This window comes from Dendrobates tinctorius, unplaced genomic scaffold, assembly GCF_039654945.1.
Source record: "Dendrobates tinctorius isolate UK_male_01 unplaced genomic scaffold, ASM3965494v1 ptg000186l, whole genome shotgun sequence".
Lineage (NCBI taxonomy): Eukaryota > Metazoa > Chordata > Amphibia > Anura > Dendrobatidae > Dendrobates > Dendrobates tinctorius.
This window is the reverse complement of record NW_027361853.1, coordinates 4717055-4739695: the sequence shown is the minus strand read 5'-3', so window position 1 is coordinate 4739695 and position 22641 is coordinate 4717055. Positions and strand designations below refer to the sequence as shown.

The window sequence follows — 22641 nt, the reverse complement described above, 5'->3', positions numbered from 1 at the left end:
ACCGGTAAGCACAGCAGCAAATGTTGAGGTGTCGTTGCAAGGCCACAGCAGTCAGGGAATCCCACTGTTATATCAACGAAAGACTGAATCTAGGCCATCAGAAAGAACACCAACTCCATCACCATCATCAACCCTCTCTCAGTCCGCCCTGTCCACCGCTACTTCCACCATATGCAGCTCTCAAGTCCAGCTCACCCTCCCAGACACTATGAGTAGGTCAAATAAGTACTCAGTCTCTCATCCGCGTACACTGGGTTTGAACGCCCACATTGCCAAGCTAATCTCGTTTGAGATGATGCCCTTTCGGTTGGTGGAAAGCACAGCTTTCCGCGAACTCATGGCCTATGCAGTACCACGCTATGACCTACCCAGTCGCCACTTCTTCTCTCGCAAAGCCATCCCAGCCCTCCACCATCATGTGAAAGACCGCATTGTCCATGCACTCAAGCAGTCAGTGAGCGGAAAGGTGCACCTCACAACTGATGCATGGTCCAGTCGGCATGGCCAGGGCCGTTACGTGTCCATCACTGCGCACTGGGTTAATGTGGTGGATGCAGGGTCCACAGGGGACAGCGGTGGTGGGACAGTGCTGCCTAGCCTACGGTATAGGAAACAGTTGGCTGTAGGCGTTCGACCCTCCTCCTCCTCCACCTCCTCCAGAAGCGAAAGCTCGTCCACAGAGCGCAGTCGTACGAGCACTCCATCTGCAGCTGCCACTGTTGCACACGATGTGTCCCCCTATCGAGCAGCTAGTGGAAAGCGTCAGCAGGCTGTGTTGCAGATGATGTGTTTGGGCGACAGACACACCGCCGAGGTGCTGGCCGAGTACTTGAAGCAACAAACTGAGTCATGGCTGGGCAGTGTACATCTTGAGGCAGGCAAGGTAGTTAGTGATAACGGCCGTAATTTTGTGGCAGCCATAGCCCTTTCAAAACTCAGCCACATACCTTGCTTGGCTCACACCTTGAACCTGGTGGTGCAGTGCTTCCTCAAAAATTATCCGGAGTTAACAGCCCTGCTCCAGAAGGTGCGAAGACTGTGCGCGCACATCCGCCGGTCGCCTGTACACTCAGTTCGTATGCAGAAGCTGCAGCGATTGCTCCACCTTCCCAACCACCGCCTCATTATCGACATTGCAACAAGGTGGAACTCCACCCTGCACATGGTGGAGCGGCTGTGCGAGCAGAGGCAGGCCATAATGCATTTGTGGGAGGATACACGGCCAGGCACTTTGAGAGCAGACATGGAGTTGACAGGTGTGCAGTGGTCGAAGCTGAAAGACCTTTGTAAAGTCCTTCAGTGTTTTGAGGAATGCACACGGCTGGTAAGCGCAGACGACGCCATCCTAAGCATGAGCATCCCACTTATGCGTCTGCTCATGCAAACTTTGATGCACCTTAAGGAGCAGGCGTCTGCAGCCAATGTTGATGAGGAGGAAGAGGAGGAGGGAATCCTTGATGACATTCAGCCATTGTCTGCTCAGGGACCTCTCCTGGACGAGGTGGAGGAAGAAGAGGAGGAGGAGGAGAATGATGGGGATGATTACTTAGGGGAGGAGGATGCATCTCGTGGGGCAAGTGAAAATGTTGGCGTGGCAAGGTCTGGTACAGGGTTTGTGCGTGACTGGAGGGATGTGGATTTGCCAGAAAGTGCTCCTCCACCCAGCACTCGCAGTGCATCATTGACACCGGGAACATTGGCCCACATGTCAGATTATGCCTTGCAGATCCTAAAAAGGGACCCCCGCATTGCCAAAATGATGAACGATGACGACTACTGGTTGGCCAGCATCCTGGATCCACGCTATAAAGGCAAATTACAAAACATCATGCCACAGGAGAACCTTGACCTAATATTGGCTAATAAACAAGCAACTCTGGTAAATCGGTTGCTTGAGGCATTCCCAGCACACAGCAGCGGTGATGGTTCTCACACGAGCCGTACGGGCCGGGGGCAGCTTGGCAGAGGTGCTCGTGGTACACACAGCAGAAGTGGCGTTGGAGACATGGGTTTCATGACAATGTTGTGGACTGATTTTTCAAATACCGCTCACACAACTGGTAATACTGCATCGATGGAAAGTGACAGGAGACAGCAGTTGTCAACTATGGTAACAAACTACTTTTCCTCCCATATCGATGTTCTCCCACACAGGTCATTCCCCTTTGACTATTGGGCCGCTAAACTGGACACCTGGCCTGAATTGGCCCAATATGCCTTACAGGAGCTCGCTTGCCCAGCTGCAAGTGTGGTATCGGAAAGAGTCTTCAGTGCAGCTGGATCAATCCTGACAGAAAAAAGGACCCGTCTGTCAACCCAAAATGTAGATGATCTAACCTTCATTAAAATGAACCACGCATGGGTTTCCAAGGATTTTGTCCCACCTTCCCCTGATGACACATAGTGTGACAGAAAAATGGCTTGCTTTGGTCCACCTCTTCCTGGTACTTCACCTATTTCGCCTTTTGCATCAGCTGAATGTCCAACATCAACATATGCCACTTTCTAAAACTCCCTAACTGTGCTGCCTCCCCCCCCCCATGGCCGGGGTCACCACCTACCGCACGACACCGTGCGAGTGCCGTTGCCCTGGACAGGTGGGTAGGCCGACTCTTGGGCGCGGGCACTGGCACAGGGTCCCTCATAGTGCAATCAAGTGTCTCTGACAGTGGTGGTGCACACCCGCCGTCAGACACACCGCTGTACTATGAGGGGCCCAGTGCCAGTACCGACGCCCACGCGTGGGCCCCCCTTGCTTGGGCAGGGCCCCAGCATTTGCAATCTTTACCTCTCCCTGCTCCTCCGCTGTGTAATCTGGGCCGTCAAATCCATACTGTGCCTGACACCATCTGAGCCTGCCTCCTGAGACATATATTTTGAATGTGTACGCTATCCATACATGTTATCCAGGGATACGGTACCCTTTCTAACCTTTGTGCAATCACGTGCAATCCATACTGGGCCTAACACCGTCTGAGCCTGCCTCATGCTGTATAGACATATATTTTGAATGTGTATGCTATCCATACATGTTATCCAGGGATACGGTAACCTTTCTAACCTTTGTGCAATCACGTGCAATCCATACTGGGCCTAACACCGTCTGAGCCTGCCTCATGCTGTATAGACATATATTTTGAATGTGTACGCTATCCATACATGTTATCCAGGGATACGGTACCCTTTCTAACCTTTGTGCAATCACGTGCAATCCATACTGGGCCTAACACCGTCTGAGCCTGCCTCCTGAGACATATATTTTGACTGTGTACGCTATCCATACTTGTTATCCAGGGATACGGTACCCTTTCTAACCTTTGTGCAATCACGTGCGATCCATACTGGGCCTAACACCGTCTGAGCCTGCCTCCTGAGACATATATTTTGAATGTGTACGCTATCCATACATGTTATCCAGGGATACGGTACCCTTTCTAACCTTTGTGCAATCACGTGCGATCCATACTGGGCCTAACACCGTCTGAGCCTGCCTCCTGAGACATATATTTTGAATGTGTACGCTATCCATACATGTTATCCAGGGATACGGTACCCTTTCTAACCTTTGTGCAATCACGTGCAATCCATACTGGGCCTAACACCGTCTGAGCCTGCCTCATGCTGTATAGACATATATTTTGAATGTGTACGCTATCCATACATGTTATCCAGGGATACGGTACCCTTTCTAACCTTTGTGCAATCACGTGCAATCCATACTGGGCCTAACACCGTCTGAGCCTGCCTCATGCTGTATAGACATATATTTTGAATGTGTACGCTATCCATACATGTTATCCCGGGATACGGTACCCTTTCTAACCTTTGTGCAATCACGTGCAATCCATACTGGGCCTAACACCGTCTGAGCCTGCCTCCTGAGACATATATTTTGAATGTGTACGCTATCCATACATGTTATCCAGGGATACGGTACCCTTTCTAACCTTTGTACAATCACGTGCAATCCATACTGGGCCTAACACCGTCTGAGCCTGCCTCATGCTGTATAGACATATATTTTGAATGTGTACGCTATCCATACATGTTATCCGGGGATACGGTACCCTTTCTAACCTTTGTGCAATCACGTGCAATCCATACTGGGCCTAACACCGTCTGAGCCTGCCTCATGCTGTATAGACATATATTTTGAATGTGTACGCTATCCATACATGTTATCCGGGGATACGGTACCCTTTCTAACCTTTGTGCAATCACGTGCAATCCATACTGGGCCTAACACCGTCTGAGCCTGCCTCCTGAGACATATATTTTGAATGTGTACGCTATCCATACATGTTATCTGGGGATACGGTACCCTTTCTCACCTTTGTGCAATCACGTGTAATCCATACTGGGCGTGAGAACGGCTGGCGAGCTGTTAAGCAAGCTACAGCACCTGTCCAGACAAGTACAGGGATTCCCTAGCGAGGAGACTTATTTGATTGTTTTCAATGTTGGGACAGCAATTTTTGGGGAGCACTATACTCTGGAGAATGATAGATGGGGCCCACCATACACTGGAACATTCCAAAGGTGGACATCAGACACTGGAGCAGCATTTACAGGGCCCATTATACACTAGAGCATTAGAAATGGGGCCCATTATGTTTGGAGCATTATTTGGGCCCATAAGACAGTGGAGCTTCATCCATGGGGACCAACATATACTGTAGCATTATGTGGAGCTCATCATATACTGTTTCAAACATTATATGGGACCAATGATTCTGTATGGAGAAATAGATGGGCCTCGTCATGAGATGTAAAAAGTGAGGTATTTTTCATTGTACTATACCGCTATTTCTCTGCCGTATCGGAGCATGATGAGTTGTGGTATGTGTTAAAGGGGCGCTCTTTCGCCCAGGGCACATGAAAACCTGGAGCCAGCCCTCCCCCCCCCCCACAGTTTGTAGCCAAATAACCCCCATTTTTCAGTGCGTAACTTGTATTATGAAGTTAATTAAGGTTGACAAGCTTGAGAAAGAAGAATTGATGCTTTTGGCATTCAAATGGGCACTGTAGGTGTGTTTCCTGTCCTCCTCTCACTGCCGACTTTTATTCCCCATTGACTTACATTGGGTTTCGTGTTTCGGGACGACCCCGACTTTTCCCCATAATCGGACGATCTTGCTCGACCCGACTTTTGGAAAAGTCGGGTTTCACGAAACGAAACGCGACCCTAAAAAACCAAAAGTCGCTCAACTCTAACGCTGATGTATCAGAATGGCGCAATCAGCCCAATAAGTGACATTTCATTGGAATCGGGGTGACAGATTCTCTTTATCCAATCGTACATGTTTATTTCAGTATTGTTTGGGAAAATAAGCCTGGACCAGAGCTAAGGATCAGGCATGTAAAAATCCAACATGCCTGACCCCTGACCTCTGCTCTCCGAAGAGATCTAGCTGTTTTGCCTGTGTGTAGGGGCCTTTAGTTTCAATAATAGTACAAGCAATTTGGGACAATTTTTAGCTGCCAAGACTTTCTTGCATGTAAATCTCCATTACCCATAAGCTTTCCAAAATAACCTTGCTTTCTGTTTTTGCATTTTGTTAACCCTGTGTACTATGCCTGATTTATAATGAGAGCTTGTAGTGACGCACAGGCTGTAGGTGTAATGGTGTGCCAGTAGGTACACAGCGTAGGGGAAACTTCTGAATAGCTTGTCATTGTATTTCTTGCTCATTAGTATTGGGTAGATCACCTTTCTCACATATTTCAACTATAACTAATTTATTCTGTGGCTTCTGCGTTGCTTATGTGTCCTATGAAGAACGGTTTGTTATTGTTCGTCAATGGTGACTATTTTCTCCCTTTTTTCCGTGCAGGCTGAGACGGCAGCCAATCGTATCTATAATGTGCTAGCTGTCAATCAGGAGAATGAACAGCTGATGGAGGACTATGAAAGACTAGCAAGCGACGTGAGTGCTGAGGGCAAAATGGGAAAATGCGCAAATCTTATGTGCGTGTTCACATTTTCTCAAGTGCTATGTAAAATGAAGACCTGGAGCAATGACTTCTGAAACTGGTAGGGGCGGAGAGCTCCCAAAATTGTAACTATACAGTGACCAACCACATAAAAAAGTTAAAAAAAACCTTGCCGGACAATTGTCCATTTTGCCGAGAGATCATAATATCGTGCATGTATATCTCAGTGGAGAAAGAATCAGTCAAACCTTACAGAAAAAGTTGAGACCTGTTGAAATCCAATGTGCTTGATCCTTCTTTCCATGACATTTTCTCCGTCAAAAATGTGGAGAGGTCATCTTAGCCCAATGAATTCGGGTGGGCCCGAGGTTTGTCTGAGCTTTGGCTCATGTGTATGGTCACCTTTATACCAACAAGGATAAGAAAAACCCTCCATAGAGAGAGTTTCTGAGATCAGTAACCGGGGAACAGATGGCATATTTCATTGTATCAGAAGGATGCACGTCTCAGATGCTCCTTTTGAACTTGCCCGTATCTGGAAAGTTAATCTCCTTTTACACTGCATGATTATCATGAACGAGTGTCACTCATTCAACAGGCGACATGATCTTGAAAAAGATAATCGTTCTCGGCAGCACATTCTCCTGTGTAAACAGGACCTGTGCTGCCGAGAACAATATCGGGCTGTCTGCCCTGAAGGATCTATTGCTGATCTGAAGCCCGGTTGCACAGCCTAATATATGACTGCCTACGGTAAGTCTCCGCTCTTTTGAGAATGATAGTATACATTATTATTATTTTTTTTAGTTGTTTTTTTTTTCTGGGAAAGTTAAATGCAGAAATATAATTGTGTAATACAGTACAAAACATGGGTGGTACAGTGTCCTAAGTAAAAGGGAAAAATCTTAATACAGCAGAAGCTATTTGTGGCAACGAGATCATTATCTGTGTTCATAAATTTGGGAAACAAGCGAATGTATTTCTTGTGCCATCTACACGTTAACCATGTAAGATGCCTGATCACCGTCTTCTTCTGGCAGCTCTTAGAATGGATCCGAAAGACTATTCCTTGGCTGGAGGACCGCGCACCTGAAAAGGCCATGCAACAGAAGCTGGAGGACTTCAGAGATTATAGACGTCTTCACAAGCCTCCTAAGGTTCAAGAAAAGTGCCAGCTAGAGATCAACTTTAACACTCTTCAGACCAAGCTAAGACTTAGCAACAGGCCAGCGTTCATGCCGTCCGAGGGGAAGATGGTCTCGGTGAGTGTGACACCGTTAAAAGCCTATCTCCGTTATGCAGATATGTATAATGTCCTCCAAGCACAATTGTGAATAATGATTTACTAAAAAAAAGGAGGTTGGTTGACTACGTAGATAGGATATAAAGCCACAGACGCCCAATAATGTATCCGGTTAAATGTGCCACACGATTTACACACATCCTTCTACATAAAAACAATGGCATACCTATAAGATAAATGTTTGTCACTATTTGTAAAAAATCAAAATTTAATCAATGCAATTTGGAAAATGGAAAATCTGTCTCTGGCTCATATTAAATCTCAGCAATGTGAACACCGAAAATATTTATAAGAAATTTACAATGCCTTTTACATACCCCTGCCCTTTAATAATGACCATCTGCAAAGAAAAAATTCCAACCTCTCCAAAAACCTTTGGAACAACGCGAGAATGAAGTTATTTGTATCCTATTCTAGCCAGACATTCCTTCCTGAAATACAGTGAATGCGTCCCGATGGTCACCGTGCTACTTTTTATCTCATGGTGTGATTGCAGATCTTCTCAGTTTAGTAAAAAAAAAATTTTCCCCCCTTAGATACAAGATTGATAGTTTCTCAATTCCTTCCCAGGATATAAACAATGCATGGGGTGGTTTGGAGCAAGCGGAGAAGGGCTACGAGGAGTGGATGCTGAATGAGATCCGGAGGTTGGAAAGATTAGACCACTTGGCTGAAAAGTTTCGTCAGAAAGCTTCTATTCATGAATCGTGGACTGACGGTAATATGATCGCGCTGATACCATCTGTCTATCCCCAGAGATGATTTGTCACTGCTTGTTCTCAGGCTTGTTCAGTTTTTTCCACATACTGGATTAGTTTACTGTTCCGGGTCTGGAAGAGGATGAAGCAACAATACTATAGAGATGTAGAGCAATAGCTGACCTGTCCGAAGGGCGCAACTATAAAATTCAGCGCTAAGAGTCCTCAAATGTGCATTCTGGTATAGGAAGATCAAAGGTAACAGAGGATGTCCCTGTATTTGTGCCTCCATAGCTAATGCAGTAAGACTTTTCATCTGCTGTAAATGATAAGAATATCTGGTGCACAATAATACAGGCTCAAACACCTAGGTGGCTTCTAAGATTCTCTATAAGGCTATGTTCACACGTTTTGTTTTTGCTGTGTTTTTTTGTTCCTGCAGGCAAAGCTTGCTCTCTTGGCCATAAAAAAGCAGGTTTTGATGCGGTTTTTTTCTGCATTTTTCATGCTGATACAGTTTAGTGCTTGTTGTTCCTGAGTTTTCTGAAAATTATCAAAAATTGATCCAAAAAGGGTATCCAACTGTTAAATCATACAGTTAGGTCCATATATATTTGGACAGAGACAACATTTTTCTAATTTTGGTTCTAGACATTACCACAATGAATTTTAAACAAAACAATTCAGATGCAATTGAAGTTCAGACTTTCAGCTTTCATTTGAGGGTATCCACATTAAAATTGGATGAAGGGTTTAGGAGTTTCAGCTCCTTAACATGTGCCACCCTGTTTTTAAAGGGACCAAAAGTAATTGGACAGATTAAATAATTGTAAATAAAATGTTCATTTCTAGTACTTGGTTGAAAACCCTTTGTTGGCAATGACTGCCTGAAGTCTTGAACTCATGGACATCACCAGACGCTGTGTTTCCTCCTTTTTGATGCTCTGCCAAGCCTTCACTGTGGTGGTTTTCAGTTGCTGTTTGTTTGTGGGCCTTTCTGTCTGAAGTTTAGTCTTTAACAAGTGAAATGCATGCTCAGTTGGGTTGAGATCAGGTGACTGACTTGGCCATTCAAGAATATTCCACTTCTTTGCTTTAATAAACTCCTGGGTTGCTTTGGCTTTATGTTTTGGGTCATTGGTCGTCGTTTCATACTACAGATGGACAATCAGTTTGGCTGCATTTGGCTGGATCTGAGCACACAGTATGGCTCTGAATACCTCAGAATTCATTCGGCTGCTTCTGTCCTGTGTCACATCATCAATAAACACTAGTGACCCAGTGCCACTGGCAGCCATGCATGCCCAAGCCATCACACTGCTTCCGTCGTGTTTTACAGATGATGTGGTATGCTTTGGATCATGAGCTGTACCACGCCTTCGCCATACTTTTCTCTTTCCATCATTGTGGAGGTTGATCTTGGTTTCATCTGTCCAAAGAATGTTCTTCCAGAACTGTGCTGGCTTTTTTAGATGTTTTTTAGCAAAGACCAGTCTAGCCTTTTGATTCTTGATGCTTATGAGTGGCTTGCACCGTGCAGTGAACCCTCTGTATTTACTTTCCTGCAGTCTTCTCTTTATGGTAGATTTGGATATTGATACGCCTACCTCCTGGAGAGTGTTGTTCACTTGGTTGGCTGTTCTGAAGGGGTTTCTCTTCACTATGGAGATTATTCTGCGATCATCCACACAGTTGTCTTCCGTGGGCGCCCAGGTCTTTTTGCATTGATGAGTTCACCAGTGCTTGCTTTCTTTCTCAGGATGTACCAAACTGTAGATTTTGCCACTCCTAATGTAGCAATTTCTCAGATGGGTTTTTTCTGTTTTTGCAGCTTAAGGATGGCTTGTTTTACCTGCATGGAGAGCTCCTTTGACCGCATGTTTCCTTCACAGCAAAACCTTCCAAATGCAAGCACCACACCTCAAATCAACTCCAGGCCTTTTATCTGCTTATTTAAGAATGACATAACGAAGGGATTGCCCACATCTGTCCATGAAATAGCCTTGGAGTCAATTGTCCAATTACTTTTGGTCCTTTTAAAAACAGGGTGGCACATGTTAAGGAGCTGAAACTCCTAAACCCTTCATCCAATTTTAATGTGGATACCCTCAAATGAAAGCTTAAAGTCTGAACTTCAACTGCATCTGAATTGTTTTGTTTAAAATTCATTGTGGTAATGTCTAGAACCAAAATTAGAAAAATGTTGTCTCTGTCCAAATATATATGGACTGAACTGTATATATCCCTAAAAAATATCTTTATTGATTAAAAAACCATATGCAATGGTTCACACCAAAAAAAAAAAAAATGCACAAACAAAAACAACCGTATTCCAAAATTACCAATTAAAAATGGGTAAGCTAGAAGTCCCTCTGTCGCCTTCCTGGCTGCGGAGGTTGGCACCCTAGGGGGGAACGTTGTGGCTCCCCTGCTCCACGATGACTGACCCTGGGAGCCCTGTACCACCCTACAGCCACTAGGGGAACCCTCCTACCAGATGTCCTAAAGGAACCCCTATCAATAGACATAGACGATCCTATCTCTGAGGACCCTAGACCCCAATTAAAAACAAAAAAAGAACACAATAGGCAATTGGTGACGATTGAAATAATTTCACAACGTGGTCAAAGGATAACAATACTCCAGGGGTTTGGGCCCTTGGTTTGCCAAAATAGACTGTAGTCTCTTAACATGCAGACTAAATTTCAAAAGTTGCTGCAGAAATTAGTACTGCTTATATTGCCAACTAATAGTTTGCAAAGATGAAAAAATGGTGCTCAGAAAACTATTAGAGACAACTCAGATGTGGTCACTGTAGGAAAAACCTAATGTTGGTTAAATCAGCGTTTTCTAAGCATGCAGTGTACGTTCACATTTTTTCCAATAGCAACAAAAAGACCAACAATGCCACATTTCAAATGTGACAAAAAATGCTGCATGATATTGCCCAAAAGAAGTTATAACCCCATCATTAACCACGTATATAAAATGGAAGTGGTTTCTAAGCATCCAGACAGAGTTAAAAAAAAAAACTGCTGCAATAGATACTGCTTTTTAATGCCAATTGTTAATGACACAGATGAGTACCAATGCTAAACCAACTTGAAACTACAATCAGGTCAATGAAGGACCCGAGATGCAACACATTCATGGCAGGAGGAAAAAAAAATGGTTTGCATACATAATGATATAATTAGCAGGTTTACTGCAGACTATGATCCAATCTATACTCTAATGTAGTGGCACAGATACCAACATATCCTGACACGGTGTGTAACCCCACAACTGATAATCAGGAAAGAGAAACAGACACATATAACAGATATGATGAGGAATGCTGCATATTGCTGCCCCAAGAATGATGGCACTCATCTGGTTAACTGCCACCAGCCATAGAGAATTATACGCCTCGACGCGTTTCACCCATTAGGGCTCATCAGGAGGCCTGATGTAACAAAGACTTGTGTCCTGATTCTGGGGTAATGTGACCAACATGATGTCAGATCTACCTCGTTTTAAATATGGCTCCATAAAAAAAAGTCAGGAAAAAAGCAAACAAGGTAATGTGTGCATGAGATTTCTGAAATCTTATAGCTTTTGCTGATACTGTAAAACGTAGCTTTTAGTTTGCATTTAAAAAAAAGAAAACACAGCAAAAATGCAACATGTGAACTTTGCCTAAGGCTGATTTCACACTTCCATTATATATGGACTGTTGTTGCATCGGAAGACCTGGTTCAACCTTGGAGTCTTTTGATCGCAGCTGTTTGCTTCATAGGCATATATGACGCAGTTGGTTCAGATTGGGCCAAGTCTTCCACAGTGAGAACAGTCAGTATTTCATAGATGTATGAATTCTGCCTATGGTGTCACATAACGTTCTTTCTTAAAGGGAATCTGTCACCCTTTTTTTGGACTATGAGCTGCTGGCATTGACATCAGGGGCTTATCTACAGCATTCTGTAATGGTGTAGATAAGCCCCCAATGTAACCTGAAAGATAAGAAAAAAGTTAGATTATACTCACCGGAGGGGGCGGTCCGGTGCGATGGGTGTCGTGGTCGGGTCCGGCGCCTCCCATCTTCATACGATGCCGTCCTCTTTCCTTCCTGTCGTGTCTCTGGCACAGGTACACTGCTCTGCCCTATTGAGGGCAGAGCAGAATACTGCAGTGCGCAGGCGCCAGACCTCTCCCGACGGCGACGCCTGCGCACTGCAGAATGCTGTAGATAAGCCCCTGATGTCAATGCCGGCAGCTCATAGTCCAAAAAAAGGGTGACAGATTCCCTTTAAGTTTAGTGGCCCCATCGGGGCTTGTGTCCGAACTCCCCCTGCAAAATTGGTCACTTTTTTGTCCAGTTTGTAAAAAAACAAAAAACTTAATGCGATTATTTTGACAGTAATTATCATCATTTTCGAGGTTACAGTGAGTGTAGATGATGTCTTCTCATCAGAATTATGGGCGATACGTACGTATCAGCTATAATCAGTGATTTATTATGGTTTTCTAATGTGTCCATAAAAAATTATTTTTTTTATTTTTTTTTTTACGAGTTGGCAACCCTGCTCACCCGCCTAAAGTTATTTTTATATATGTCTGGATTTTTGCTCAGATTTTGCAACGTTTTCGCTAAAGAGTCATAAAAAAGGGCTAAAGGCAAAAATAAAGAGGCTTTTTTTTACATTGTGCACAAAATGCATGAAGTATGCGCGGCATTTCGAAAAGTTTGATACCAAAACAACAATGAATACTACAAGACAAAAAAAGAAAGGGGACTTTAAAAAAAAAGAAGCTGAAATTAAGAGCCTTGCCATTTTTGCTCCTCATCTAGTATAAGGTGGAGCTCTGCATTTCCTGCGGAGGTTGGACGGGGTTCCTCGGAAGACAGCAAAAGTTTTAAAATAGGGACGCAATTGTTTTAGGACAGGGACACAATTGGCAACCTGCGCTACTTCAGCTGTTCTGAAATGACAAATCCCTTCACACCCTGACAGCCACCGTTCTTTTAGGGCATGCTGGGAGTTGTAGTTTCGCAACAAGTGACCCATGTTTTTGGAGCAGAATAGTAACTCAGGCCCCCGTGACTGTTATGCCGTGATTCCATGTTTTGGCGCTAGCATTGTCCTCTGCTTTCTCAATAGGAAAGGAAACCATGCTGCAGAAGAGAGACTATGAAACTGCAAGTCTGTCAGAAATCAAGGCTTTGCTGAAGAAACATGAGGCCTTCGAAAGTGATCTGGCTGCTCATCAGGACCGAGTGGAGCAGATAGCAGCCATTGCCCAGGAACTCAAGTATGTCTGCCACATCCTGTATTGTTTTTCAGCTCTTTTTTTGCACGCTAGGAAGCATAAGCGGGGTAAACACATCCCTCATCCGGTTTCACCCATGCACTATTGTGACTAATTGCTTGGAATCCAAGAAAGGCGACACTGCTCCTCATGGAGACACAGACTGGAGCTTGGGTGAACGTTATAGTGAAGCCCCCCATACACTGTAGATTTGTCGTTCAGTCGATTGTTCAGCTGTCTCGTCCATACACAGGAGAATTCGCTCTGCCATTCGCTCTGGTGTTCTTACAGAGCAGATGACACATCTCTGGCGGGGACTTATCTCTAGAGAACTAAAGGATCAGCAGTCTGTATTTGGACATGCTGGATGCTTAGCTTTGTTGGGGGAGAATCCGGAGGCCCCCATACACATTAGACTGTAAACTCAAACTTTCCATATCTGCGGGTTCGTCCGACATTAATCTAATGTGTATGAGGTCCTTAGTCTGTTCAGAGTTATTTTCCCCCTTGGCATAAACAGATATGATCCAGATTGTGCTGCAAATACTCATCAGATAATCGATTTAGAGAGCCCCCTTGTGAATATACCCTATGGGTAAAGTGAGGGTTAGTGGCTATTGGTAGTTCACAGTAACATATTATCGATGGAACTAACAATATATTTCCACGTTTGTTTCCATAGAAGTGGACACCCGTGTATATGGACTGTAATCTATCGTATTTTTTGGACTATAGGACGAATTGTACCGTGAGACACACCCTAAGTTTATAACACAAAACCGTTTAGCACAGCTATAAAGTGGTGGTGCAACAAGTAGGATCCTAGTCCGTAATCATATGAATATAGAAACTTGGCACACACAGTATGTATGATTTCCAGTGAAAAAATGATTTTTAATATACAGTACATCCAGTATAGACGTTTCGGTCACATTGACCTTCATCACAGTACTATGTATTGTACTGCTGTCATTTGCATAATGCTCAAAAGAGGGAGAGCCAAAAGGTAAGTGGTCCCCCCGGGAGTAGGGACAAAAGGCAAAGCTTTGCAGAGTCAGTCCGGTCAGTATGCAGCATGTAGGGCAATGACACGGCATCCACCGCGGGTCAGAGGAGCCCAAAATAAGGAAGACAAGGTCGCAGTATATCTGAATTACTGAAATACAGCGTATGGAAACTTGAGCTTGTTATATAGGGATATCTTAAGAGTCCATCCGTCTGGGCAATAGAAGAGAGTAATGCAGGCGCATCCCATGCCTTTGCAGTGTGTACATATAGACACACACAGCGCTGCTACATATGTACAAATAGACATACCCAGCTCACTACATATGTACACTACATGCATATATAATCGCACACAGCACTCCTACTTGCACATACAATCACACACAGCTCTGCTACATGCATATATAGACACACACAGCTCCTCTACATATGCACGTATAGACAAGCACAACTCTGCTACATATGCACATATAGACATACCCAGCTCTGCTACATAGACACATAGACATACCCAGCTCTGCTATATATGTACACTACATGCACATATAATCACTCACAGCTCTGCTACAAATGCACATATAGACACACACAGCTCTGCTACATATGCACATATAGACACGCACAGCTCTGATACATATGTACAGTGCCTTACGAAAGTATTCGGCTCCCTGGAACTTTTCAACCTTTTGCCACATATCATGCTTCAAACATAAAGATACCAAATGTAAATTTTTTGTGAAGAATCAACAAGTTGAACACAATTGTGAAGTTGAACAAAATTTATTGGTTATTTTAAATTTTTGTGGAAATACAAAAACTGAAAAGTGGGGCGTGCAATATTATTCAGCCCCTTTACTTTCAGTGCAGCAAACTCACTCCAGAAGTTCATTGTGGATCGCTGAATGATCCGATGTTGTCCTAAATGACTAATGATGATAAATATAATCCACCTGTGTGTATTCAAGTCTCCGTATAAATGCACCTGCTCTGTGACAGTCTCGGGGTTCTGTTTGAAGCACAGAGAGCATCATGAAGACCAAGGAACACAACAGGCATGTCTGTGATACTGTTGTGGAGACGTTTAAAGTCGGATTTGGATACAAAATGATTTCCAAAATTTTAAACATCCCAAGGAGCACTGTGCAAGCGATCATATTGAAATGGAAGGAGTATCATACCACTGCAAATCTACCAAGACCTGGCCGTCCCTCTAAACTTTCATCTCAAACAAGGAGAAGACTGATCAGAGATGCAGCCAAGAGGCCCATGATCACTCTGGATGAACTGCAGAGATCTACAGCTGAGGTGGGACAGTGTGTCCATAGGACAACAATCAGTCGTACACTGCACAAATCTGGCCTTTATGGAAGAGTGGCAAGAAGAAAGCCATTTCTCAAAGATAGCCATAAAAAGTGTTGTTCAGTTTCAACAATTTTATTGAAATGAAAACATCACTTAACATGAAATACAATCACATTAGAGTACAAGGAGCCCCTCGCAGGGGGAAATGCATAGAAAGAAAAAGGCTCTTAGTCATACGGTATCCTTGACTACAGAATCTTTGTTTAGAATATGAGTAGAAAGACAGTTATAACACAACTAAGTTAAACTTAAAGGGATGGGAAGGGAATGTGGGGAATTTAAAGTGAGTGTCGATAATACGAGATATACCAACGTGGGACACCAGTGTACCTGCTTTAGAGTGATTGTAAGGAGCCACTGCCATGCCAGTATATTATATAGATAAAGATATCATTTTGGAAAGGTCATCATCTCTATGTGCCTGAATCCAAGGATCCCAGATACCTCGAAAGTTTTCGAAGGAATCAGATCTGATGGCTTCTATTTTCTCATATAACATTATCAGATTGACCCTTCTCCTCACCTGCGTAATTGAGTGTACTAGTTTTCCATCTGCTGGCAAGGCAATGTGATTTCTTGTTGCTATGGCAATAAAGTCAATGAGACGGCAAGTCCTATTGTTAGCATTGATTGGTCTGTCCCCCAGAAGAAGAACAGACTGTGACAGAGGTAGTTTGCTACCCAATATAGTATCAATTAGTTTTACTACATCTTTCCACAGTGACTTTACTATCGGACATGTCCACCAAATATGGAGGGTATCTCCATCGTCAGTGCACCCTCTAAAACAGCTACCAGGAACCGAATGATAAATATTGTGCAGGAAGCTGGGTACATAGTGTATTCTAAAAAACAATTTAAGAGAAGTCTCAGTAAGTGAAACTTGATTACTGCCCCTCATTATATTTTCATAACATCTGAACTACCTTTGAGGTGTGAGGGAGATTCGTAGGTCTGCCTCCCACTGCTCCATAGTCTTCAATTTCAGGCAATGTCTGGGTTTGTTAAATATAGAGTAAAGATGGAATATAAGGCCATTGCCAAGTGGGTCATATAGACATTTTATTTCATATGTTGTACGTTTGAGGAGCCAACCGTTAGGTTTTGCAGGAAATTAAAAATTTGTTCAAGTCGGAAAGTCTCAGACCTCGGGACTTGATATTTTGCGATGAACTCTTGTTTTGACATTAGTTTGAAGTGCGTAGTTAAATTTTGTAGCCTAGTTAGCTTATTCTGCTGCCACCATACGTGGTTTCGGGATGTCACTCCTGGTGGGAACATGGGATTATTAAAGAGGTTCAGGAGAGGAGAGGGATGAGATTGCAATGCAAATTGGAACCTATTCGCTCTCCAGATTCGCAGGGAGTGAAAGGTATATGGCGAATGTAAAGCCAAATCTTTCGGTAAAGGCCCCGTGGCCCAAATTAGGCTCTCTAAAAAGTAAGGTGCTATTTGAGAATTTTCTGTTTGCGGCCAGATAGGTGTGTGTTGTTGCGCATTTACCCCTGCCAGCTGGGCGATCTGAGCCGCCCTATAATAAAGAGTAAAGTATGGTAGCGAGACTCCTCCCTGTCTTTTGTGTCTAAACAGAATTTGCTGGGAAATACGGGGCTTTTTATTGTTCCAGACAAAACGTAGTATATGTGAGTGTATCATTTTGAATGTCATTAGGGGTATTGAAATAGGCAAGGGTCGGAACAGATATAGAAATTGAGGCAAGGTAACCATTTTAACCGAGTGCACCCTTCCCAAAAAGGAAAGAGATGGGGATGCCCATTTTGACAAAGATTGCGTTAGTTTTTGGAGGAGGGGAGCGTAGGGAATTTGTCTAAAGCGGCAGCGCGGAATATAGCTACGAACTCCCTTTGGATTTATCATTTCTTCTGGTCACTGAAGACCTGTGGATCTGCAGCAGCCGCTACCTACACGCTCTTATCTCATCCTAACCAGGTGAGCATATTTCAAGATATACTGTGCTTTGTAACGTGGATAAGACCCTATTGCGCTTTTTGTCTCCTCCCCTTTTTTTGCAATACCCTTCCCAAAAAGGAAAGAGATGGGGATGACCATTTTGACAAAGATTGCGTTAGTTTTTGGAGGAGGGGAGCGTAATTATATTTAAATAGAGTGGACTTAGATAAAGTAGGGTTAATTCCTAGATATGTAATGTAATGCTTTGCATGTCGGAAGTGAAAGTTCTCTATTATTGAAGCTTGTTCGGCAGGAGGAGTGTTCAGAGACATAATCTCTGATTTATCGATATTGACCTTTAAGCCTGAGATTTCCTCAAAAGAATTAAGTATATTTAAGAGATTCGGCAGGAATATATGGGGATTTGTCATGGTCAGAAGTAGGTCGTCAGCAAACAGACTGACCTTTTATTCATGTCTACCTATAGTTTGGCCTGTGATATCGGGGTGTAAACGGATCTTCTGCGCTAATGGTTCCATCACTAGAGCGAATAGGGCTGGAGATAGGGGGCACCCTTGCCTGGTTCCTCTGCCGATAATTCTTGGTTCTGGAGTGGTTGAGGGTAATTTTAAATAGGCAACCGGAGTATTGTATAGAAGTTTAAGTGAGTCGATTAGTTGTTGTGAAACACCCATTTTGTGCAAGATATTAAACATATATGACCAAGTAACGGTGTCAAAATCTTTCTCTATATCTAAAGCTAGCACGGTTAAGGGGGTTTTACGCTTGTTGGCGTTATGTATAAGGTTTAGGTTTTTACGAATATTATCCGCGGCTTGTCTGGTTGGGATGAATCCAACCTGATCTTTGTGAATAAGTCTAGGTAGGCATTTATTAATTCTATTGGCTATTATGGAGGAGAAAATCTTAAGATCCATGTTCAAAAGGGATATTGGCCTATAATTTTTTGTGAGCAATGGGTCCCTCCCTTGCTTTGGGATGACAGTGATATGCGCCGTATAGAATTCCGGCGGCATTGTTTGGCCTGTTAGCATATTATTGCAGTATTTTTGTATATGTTTTAATAAAATATTTGAAAATTTTTTATAATATAATGCGGTCAATCCATCGGGGCCCGGAGCCTTCCCAGTTTTAAGATGGTTTATAGTAGATGTGATTTCCTCTTCAGTGATAAGGGAATGTAATGTATCAGCGTAAGTCGGAGTTAGGGAAGGTAGTGGTACATTAGCTAGAAAATTATCCAATTTGGGCAATGAAAAATCCGTGCTATCAGTGTATAGTTTTTGGTTATAAGTTTGGAATATTTTGTAAATTTTGTTCGGGTTAAAAGTAGTTTGGGATTGTTCATCTTTTATAGAGAAAATAGAGTTTAATCGCTCTGTTTCAATTTTCGAGCAAGCATTCGGTCCATTTTATTAGAGAACCGAATAATGTCGCTTGCGTCCACCTGATTGCTCGTTCCGTACGAGTCGTTAGCAAAGTGTTTAGCTGAAGTTTTAAGTCATAGATTCGCTTAGTTAAGTATAGAGAGGGGTGTGCCTGATTGGCGGTCTCTAATTTGTAATGTTCATTCTCGAGAGTCAATTGCTCCTTAAGACGATTCCTCTTTTTTTGGGATGCTATCCTAATGAGTACACCAGTGATATATTTTTTATGAGCCATCCAAACATTACCCATAGAGGTGTCAGGGGTGATATTAGAAAGGAAGAAGGCATTGAGCTCATGTTCGACCATTATTCGCGTTTGAGGATCAGAAAGCAAAGATTCATTCAGTCTCCCCGTATACAGGCGTGCAGTTTCCACGCTTAATTTAAATACAGAGAGTACACTATCATGGTCGGAACAAGAGGAGGGGCTATGTCTGGAATACATCAATGATGGTATGTTTTCTGAATTAGTTAGAATCCAGTCAATCCTGGAGTATGAATGGAAAGCTCTAGAAAAATAGGTATAACTTCTGGACTGTCCATGAGACTTTCTCCATGTATCAACCAGATGATGAGCTTGCAAGATAGTTTTTTCCTTCCTTGACATGTCAGGTCTCCCCTTATTAGAGCTATCAAGGGTTGGGTTCATAAGTTAAAATCACCCCCCCATATGATAGTGTCATAGGATATGGACCTTAAAGATCTTGCAATAGATTTGTTTTCATTTGAAATGTCAGGGGTGCATAACAATTCACAAGACAGATTTGCCTCTCCTGGACCGTGCCCCAAAGGATTATATATCTACCCTCTGTGTCCATGACCAAACCCTCCTGTATGAATGGGAAGGAATTATGTAGCAATATAGCGACACCTCTTGTTTTTTTATCATGGGTAGCAAGAAAAAATCTCGAGTAAAGCTTATGAAAAAATTTGGGAGATGAGTTATTATAGAAATGAGTTTCCGGTAGGAAAAGCACATCAGGGGAATGTTTCTGGTAATCAATAAAGGCGCGTTTTCTTCTTATCGGGGAGTTGAACCCCCTAACATTGTGTGATAGTACCTTATACATTAGGTATGCATAGAGAGACTCTAATGAAATTTCTAAATAAAATACAACCTTGAACAAGCATTTTCACCTTAATCATGAATCCAAAAATATTTTGACATCTCATCAACACTCTTTTAGGGAAGGAAGGGTAACAAAAAATACAACAAGAGAAATGGTCACAACTAGAGTTGAGCAAAACGGATCGAAAAATTTAAAAAGTCGCCGACTTTTGGCAAAGTCGGGTTTCACGAAACGAAACGCAACCCTAAAAAAACAAAAGTCGCTCAACTCTAGTCACAACCAATGACCAGTTTGTGGGCTATAGTGCGCCGGCTCACTATCAGTGGAACCATAGACAGGTACAGCCCAAAATGGAGTGGCATATTTACTCCAGGGGCACAACACTCCACTAATGGGAAAAGGAATCAATATTATTCAGGAATTGTTATAAAAAGCATCAAATAGCAATACCATCAGAACAATATCTCAGCATTTTGGCCGCTCTTTGAGAATATTCCAGCACATTCGTCAATAGTGGACTCAAGAATTAGACTATTTGTTGTGCTGTGATTTACTGAGTCTAGCATGGCGAACTTCTGTCCACTCTCTGCGCGGTCTCTGTCTCTGTGGTAAGGCTCCCGAATCAGAAATCGGGATGCCTGCTTTCTCCAGCGCTTTTCTCCCTTCCTCGTAATTTCTTGGAGAATAGGTGGAGTTGCCGTAGGAGAAAATTAAAGCATGTGGGAATCCCCACCTGTATTTAATCTTTGCTGTTATTAAATCTAGAGTTATATCTTTCATCTCTTTTCTCCTTATTGGAGTTGCCGGGCAAATATCAGGAAACAGAGATACGGTATCTGGGACACCTGGTAATCTGTTCAGTTTTCGAGCAGTGGATAGAATCAGGTCTCTGGATTCTTCCTGGTGCATTTTAAGGACAACATCCCTAGGTGAGGCATCAGATTTGGGACCTCCCAAGGCCCTGTGGATCCTGGTAATTTTTAAAGAATTAGGGTCTGCTTGGGGCAGGAGGGTGCAAAAGAGATTTGAGGCAACCTCCATTAGATTGGAGCTACTTTCCGGCAGTCCTTTAATTCTGATATTTCCTCGGCGAGATCGATTTTCCAAGTCCTCACACTTTATCTCTAGGAACTCGAGTCTAGCATCTTGTTCCTGTAGTTGCTCTCTATTATGTTCAGTGGCATCTGCTGTATCATCCATTCTTCTTTCCAAATCATTGGTTCTTTGAGCAATATCCTGGATTTGCTGCGTGAAATTGCTTACAGCAGAAGATAACTCCTCTCTGAAAGTTTTGTGGAGGTCCTCCATTGTCATTGGAATCATGTTTGTTGGAGTAGTCAAGTTAAGGGGGTTTTACACATAGCGATATCGCTAGCAATATCGCTAAAACGTCACTGATATTGTGACGTTATAGCGATATCGCTAGCGATGTCGCTATGTGTGATACTTACCTCCGACCGGCTCCCCCGCTGTCCATCGCTGATCGGGAGGCTCCATTTCTCGTCGTCTGCTTCCTGCTGGGCTTCCTGCTGTGTGAGACGAGCGACGTGTGGAGGCGGGCGGGAGGACGTCTGGATCGCTGTGTGTTAAAGGTAAGTATCGTCCGCTGCTTCGCTGCTGCATCGTTGTGAGATCTTTCTGTATGAAAGCTCACTAGCGATCATTTAGCGATGCACCAGCGATCCTGACCGGGTCAGATCGCTCGTGGGATCGCTGGTGCATTGCTAAATGTAAAAGGGCCTTTAGTTTGCTGCAACCTCTGGGGGGAGCTCCCGGTGTTCAATGAGGTTGATTGGGACGCTGACATAGTGCGATCAGCTGGTTTTGTACGCTGAGTCATCAGTTGTGTGATCGGACGGGTATTGCTTTCTGATGTAGCTGATTTTTTGGGACGCATTGCTCAGAGACCTCCTGCGTTCTGAAAGTTATCGCATGACAATTACTTATATAGGTGGGTGCATACTTGTGCCCGTGGTGACGGTTCTAGTGTTCCATAATTATAGTCCACCAGGATCGTCCATGCCCTCCGTGTTGGATTTTAGCAAGACATGGGGGTAAATTTTGTAGAACAGAGTATGCCTCTGGTGCAGTCCTGCTGTAATACCCCTTTTATTTTACAGGAGTAAAGGGGCATATGAGCCTGTTGGTTAGAGTAACAGCCTTCAATCGCTGACCAGGCCCCCCCTGTTTTGTGTTGTTTTTTTTTTTGATAGCTTGTTGGAGTAGCACTTCTCCTCAATCAACACCAGGTGTCAGTAGAGCACTCCCGAATAATTTTTAATGTGTGCTCTATTCTTATATTACATTTAATTCAGGATGGCTTCTCTTTTTCCCTTCATATAGTGAGAGGAGGGAGTGCAAGTGTTTTTTTATCCAGCGAGGCTTTGGGTAGAATGTACTCTTTAATTATGTCTCCCCCCTCCACTGCTATCTCGGTGTCCTCCTCACACCTCTGTGTGCTGCCTGTTATGGCGGCGGCTGAAGGCGGGAAACTCCCTGGCACCGACCGAGCCGGGGGTCCAGCGTCCCAGATATCACAGGAAGCCACTGGGCAGAGAGCAGCAAGGAGACACCGCGGCTGTAGCGGGAGATAACCGCCGCGCACAGCTCTCCCACAG

General features: G+C 43.6%; 1 protein-coding gene across 8 annotated transcripts in view; it reads left to right on the top strand.

Annotated features, from left to right (window-relative positions):
* The window catches only part of LOC141055554 (alpha-actinin-1-like), a 132403-nt gene that overhangs the window by 93925 nt on the left and 15837 nt on the right, over positions 1-22641 (top strand). For 5 of the 8 annotated variants that reach the window (XR_012221490.1, XM_073552180.1, XM_073552178.1 and 2 more), the window contains exons 7-11: positions 5835-5927; positions 6975-7196; positions 7808-7955; positions 13077-13227; positions 13907-13972. Coding sequence is in view for 6 of the 8 variants with exons in the window: in XM_073552180.1 (XP_073408281.1) it covers positions 5835-5927; positions 6975-7196; positions 7808-7955; positions 13077-13227; positions 13907-13972 (680 nt within the window). In the remaining 2 variants the exon portion in view is untranslated. The remainder of the gene's footprint in view (positions 1-5834; positions 5928-6974; positions 7197-7807; positions 7956-13076; positions 13228-13906; positions 13973-22641) is intronic. The other 3 variants (XR_012221491.1, XM_073552181.1, XM_073552183.1) reach the window with 1 other exon arrangement.